At 34.8% G+C, this 4280-nt stretch overlaps 1 protein-coding gene across 1 annotated transcript; it reads right to left on the reverse strand.

Moving 5' to 3' along the window:
* Positions 1 to 802: 802 nt before the first annotated feature.
* Positions 803 to 1720, reverse strand: LOC137234205 (uncharacterized). Its single transcript, XM_067757811.1, has 2 exons — positions 1234 to 1720; positions 803 to 1173 (listed from the first exon to the last, which is right to left on the reverse strand). The coding sequence occupies exons 1-2, from the start codon at positions 1718 to 1720 to the stop codon at positions 803 to 805; spliced, it is 858 nt and encodes a 285-aa protein (XP_067613912.1).
* Between the last annotated feature and the right edge of the window lie 2560 nt (positions 1721 to 4280).

Below are 4280 nucleotides of genomic sequence, written 5' to 3' on the forward strand. Positions count from 1 at the left end.
TTAGATAGCCATCCCCGTTTAGCACCATTCACAATATGATCCAATGTTCTATCTATAACGGTTCAATTTCTACCGCAGACTGATGGGTAAATCGATAAGTGCTGACTAAAACCGATGAGTGTGCATGTCTCTTGAACCAAGCAAGATGGAATCGATTTTGGTTTTGCATATTGTAGGTATTCACATGTAGATTAATCTACAAGTTGATTCAAGGTTTTATCATTAACGGTTCAGGCGATAGGAGGCTTAATCAGTTAAAATCGCGCGATGTTCTAATCCAAATCAACTTTTAGACTCGCTTCACATATGTTAAGCTTTGTGTAGAATAGTATATGTGGTGCCCTACATAGAACTTATCTGCAAAGCAAGGCAACAACAAACAAAATGCAACAAAGGGTTCTATGAAAATCCCACAAAAAAACGAGAAAAGGATACTTACATATACAAATATGTATGCGCGTCCGCAAACAAGTATCTAACCATTTACAAAATAACAAAACAACCATTAAGGGAAAAAGACATAAGTCAGAAAAAACCCTTTTTTATTTATAATGATGCTATTATATGTACATTTAATATTTCTTCTCTCTGTTTGTTGGTTAGCTGATACTTTCCGTCTCTGACAAGCGTACTTTAGAGACATATCAACGCCTGTAAAAAATGTTTTATTATATATTTAAATATGACAAAGAAGAACATATCAAACCATCAAAGTAACTACCCATGTATATTCGTGAAGAACATATATATGTTTTATAGCCTCTATCAGCTTCTTGAAGGGGTCTTCATGTTTCCTCAAAACTTATCGGTGCCACAAAAACTCTACAAGAATATCTTCGAAATTTGCATGATGGTTATAATTTTCTTTGTAAAAATATCTCTTCACAACGCGCCATTGAGATTCTATTCTCTGTGTATGTGTGCCATCAGGTGCAACAAACGGATTGCCTGGGTCGCTGTGGTTGACTTTGGAATGCAAATACCCATGTTTGGGTAAGCAATCATATGCCTTCCAAAAGTCTGTACGAATCGTCGTACCTTCCACCACATGTTTTTTAATTAGCGGTATAAGCGCATCCGCTGACCGATCATTCTTCGAGCACACTTCTAGACTTAGGTCGTCACTACCGTCTTCAATCATACCTAGGACCCAGTGATCTTCCACACTTCTACCTAAAATACGATACGTTTATATAGATTTTATTTAAAGCTTGTTTATTGTTTAAAAAATACCTTTGTTGTATTTCCTTTTGCCGAACTTGCTTTCGTCGATTTGAACAACTTTCCCAGCTCCACCAATCTTCCCCTTCTGATTCTGCTGGTCTAATTGGAAAGTAACAACCACCTCGCGACAGTAGTTAAACCAATCGGTTATTGTACACGAGGAAAGCATTGTACCTTCTACAAAATTCTCCAGCCTTGTGTCGGCAGTTGGCCAACGGCGTGCATAGGCGTACATAAGGTAGAAAATTTGGGGTAGAGATATCTTTGCTTTTTCAAACCAAGTTCTCTTTGTACGTGACAACCCAGAATTGGCCCGACAGGAGCCTTTGCGACACTGAAAGGTACCCAAAGAGTTGTTACCTTTACAAACCAATGGCATATTAACTTTATGTATTTTGCAGGCTTTTGATTTCAAAACAAGTCCGTTTTCTTCTGCAAAATAAATACATTTTTCAATGGACTCAAACCCCTTTATAACTTTTGCCAGATTCAGCATAGCCTGATTTTCGGCAGAACAGAGAATAAATTTGGGAAAGCGTATGTTTGAAGCAGAAATGGTAGCTCTGCTACTGATAGAAGGTATATCAGAATCTGTAAAATGAATTACATGAATAAGTAACAGAACTCGTGAAATTTATGTGTAGATGTTGCGACAAAAAATTTAGGGAAAAATACATATATTTATATGGAGCAATTCACACTTAATGGCCGCGTCACAACCATCTTTTTTCATATAGATGTGACATTTTCATACAGATGTGCATGTGCTTTGACTAATACTGTTTTCACACAGAAACTTAATGATCTCATTTCACCTGCTAATGAAATCGTAAATTTTTTGCTTTCACACAGAAGTAAGTGCTCGATTAGTATGAAGGATGAGACAGACAATCATGGCGGAACGATACAAGGTGGGAGCATGGTGACATACCTACAAACAAAAAAAATTCCATGTACTTATAAATTCGATGGACAAATGTCAAAATCGTACTGCTCCGGTAGTTGATGTATCAAATCAAATAAAAAAGGTTATGTTATGGAATCGCATTTACAGTGGAAGCAGTAAGGAAGGCGGTCGGCATGATGTGTTGGTGCACAGTGGCTAGTCATTGTCGGCTGGAGCGGGTCCTTGCCAACGTTACTGTTCCTGCGCCATAAACAGAAAAAAAGTTCCTATCATGCCTATCAAAACTAGCTGTCAAAAAGCGCAGAGACGACTCAAAACGCTTATAATTCAAAATAAAACAACATCCGCCCGAACCGGATGTCACGGACAGACCGTTAACATCAAAAAAATTCAAATTCAAAAAAAACTCAAAAAAATCTAACGCAAAAAAAAATTTACCGAACCGGACATGGCCGGTTACTAACTCTGAAAATCCAAAAAAATGCTTAAAATAAATACAAAAGGGTATAATCAAAAAGGGCCGAATATAACTTGGGGCGCCGCGGGTGTTGTTGCGACGCCCGGTGCTTATACCCACCCTCAAAATCCATGGCCACCGACGCACTTAATCTTTCGGTGGCCCCTTACCTGTGTGCCCTAAGTGCCTTCTAAACAAGTAAGGAAGTCAGCATTCCCATATTGTCAACAAATTTATTCAATGCTCATTATTACTACTAACATAGATTTCTCTTTTGTTTTCTCTTACTTCTTACTACACGGGTTTTGGAACCTATTTAAGCTTATAAACAAATTTTTTTGAAAAAATTTTATAGCAATCAAAAAGGCTATATATGTACTAAAATAAAAATATACTATATATGTAATGAAAGAAAATCTTTTTTTTTTGTAGAACTTTGGTCAAATGCCCTTTTTTCTCCTTTTTTGTTTTCTTACAAATCTATCTTAGGGCTGTACAGTTTGGATACAACTTCTGCTAATTGGGGCCCCCTTACAAAATTAATAGTTGTTGTATTAAAATTACTTTGAGTTTAACTAAACATTAATTTGGTATTACACATAGTATAATGACAGTAATATGTACTATGCGCTGAGAAATTAGTCATAAACGCAACTAGGACTAAACTTGGGGTAAACCTTACCCCTCAAAAAATATTGTTTCACAAGCTCAAGCAAAACGTAAGCTTTTAGCTTCATGGAAAAATTACCGAAGTCATTAACCTGTTCAGGTAAAACATGAACCTTTTAAACTTATAGTACAATTACTGAAATCGTTTTACTTGTTCAAGTGAAACGTAAACTGTTTTACAAGTAAGTGTTAGGGTTGGTATTGTTTCGGGTTTAGTTCAACTCAGTCACCCAAAAAAAATGTATACAACAAAAAGTTTTGTTTTGATAACCCAAGCTAACCCGCATTACTTGTTATTTGCGTCTCTTAATATAGAGTTAATGCATTTTACTGATAATGCAACTGAACTTGAATTACCAACAAAACTTTATTCCTTACCGAAACAATATCAACACTTTTGCTCACTACAAAATCCTATTCGCCACGATGGCATCAATTAAAAAAAAAATTTTAATAGTAAAGTTTTACCACAACGCAAAGCAGATTTTAATACCTGAAACGCCTTTTTCTTTGTTTCACAGGCAGTATAAATTGCACACCTATGACCATTAAAATATGCTTTATTTTTTGTTGGTTCAAAATTTCTTTTTTTTTTTTTTTTAGAAAAAAAGGCAATTTACTATGACTTAAACATTACATAGATATATACTCGAATATGGGTTTTTTTCTTTTAATTAGCTTTATACCCTTTTTTTTGCAACACTAAATAGTTACGTTAAATTGATCTTCGTGGTTTTTAGTTATAGGACATAAACTTTACATTACTATCAATCTTGAGTTGTTTTTATGCTTTTTTAATATTAGTGCCTTTAACTACAGGGAATTCATTTTTCCATTTTTCTACCAAATTGCAATCCTATTTACAGTGCAAAGGTATTTAGCACATTTGTCTTTGTGTTTTATATAAACAATTCACTTTTAATTTAGTAGTGGCTACATTAACATTATATAATGTTGCGGAGTCAAAAATATAATTTAAAAAAAAGGTTAAGGCTACAAATACATAATTTTAGTTCAGTAGTG

The sequence above is a fragment of the Eurosta solidaginis genome, chromosome X (assembly GCF_040869045.1).
Source record: "Eurosta solidaginis isolate ZX-2024a chromosome X, ASM4086904v1, whole genome shotgun sequence".
Lineage (NCBI taxonomy): Eukaryota > Metazoa > Arthropoda > Insecta > Diptera > Tephritidae > Eurosta > Eurosta solidaginis.

What these genes read in the sequence shown, in the direction of transcription:
- LOC137234205 (XM_067757811.1), bottom strand. Translation starts at nt 1,720, where the DNA reads ATGCTGAATCTGGCAAAAGTTATAAAGGGGTTTGAGTCCATTGAAAAA. An exon ending in CAAAAGGAAATACAACAAAG is followed by an intron (nt 1,174 to 1,233) that starts GTATTTTTTAAA and finishes ATCGTATTTTAG; the next exon opens with GTAGAAGTGTGGAAGATCAC.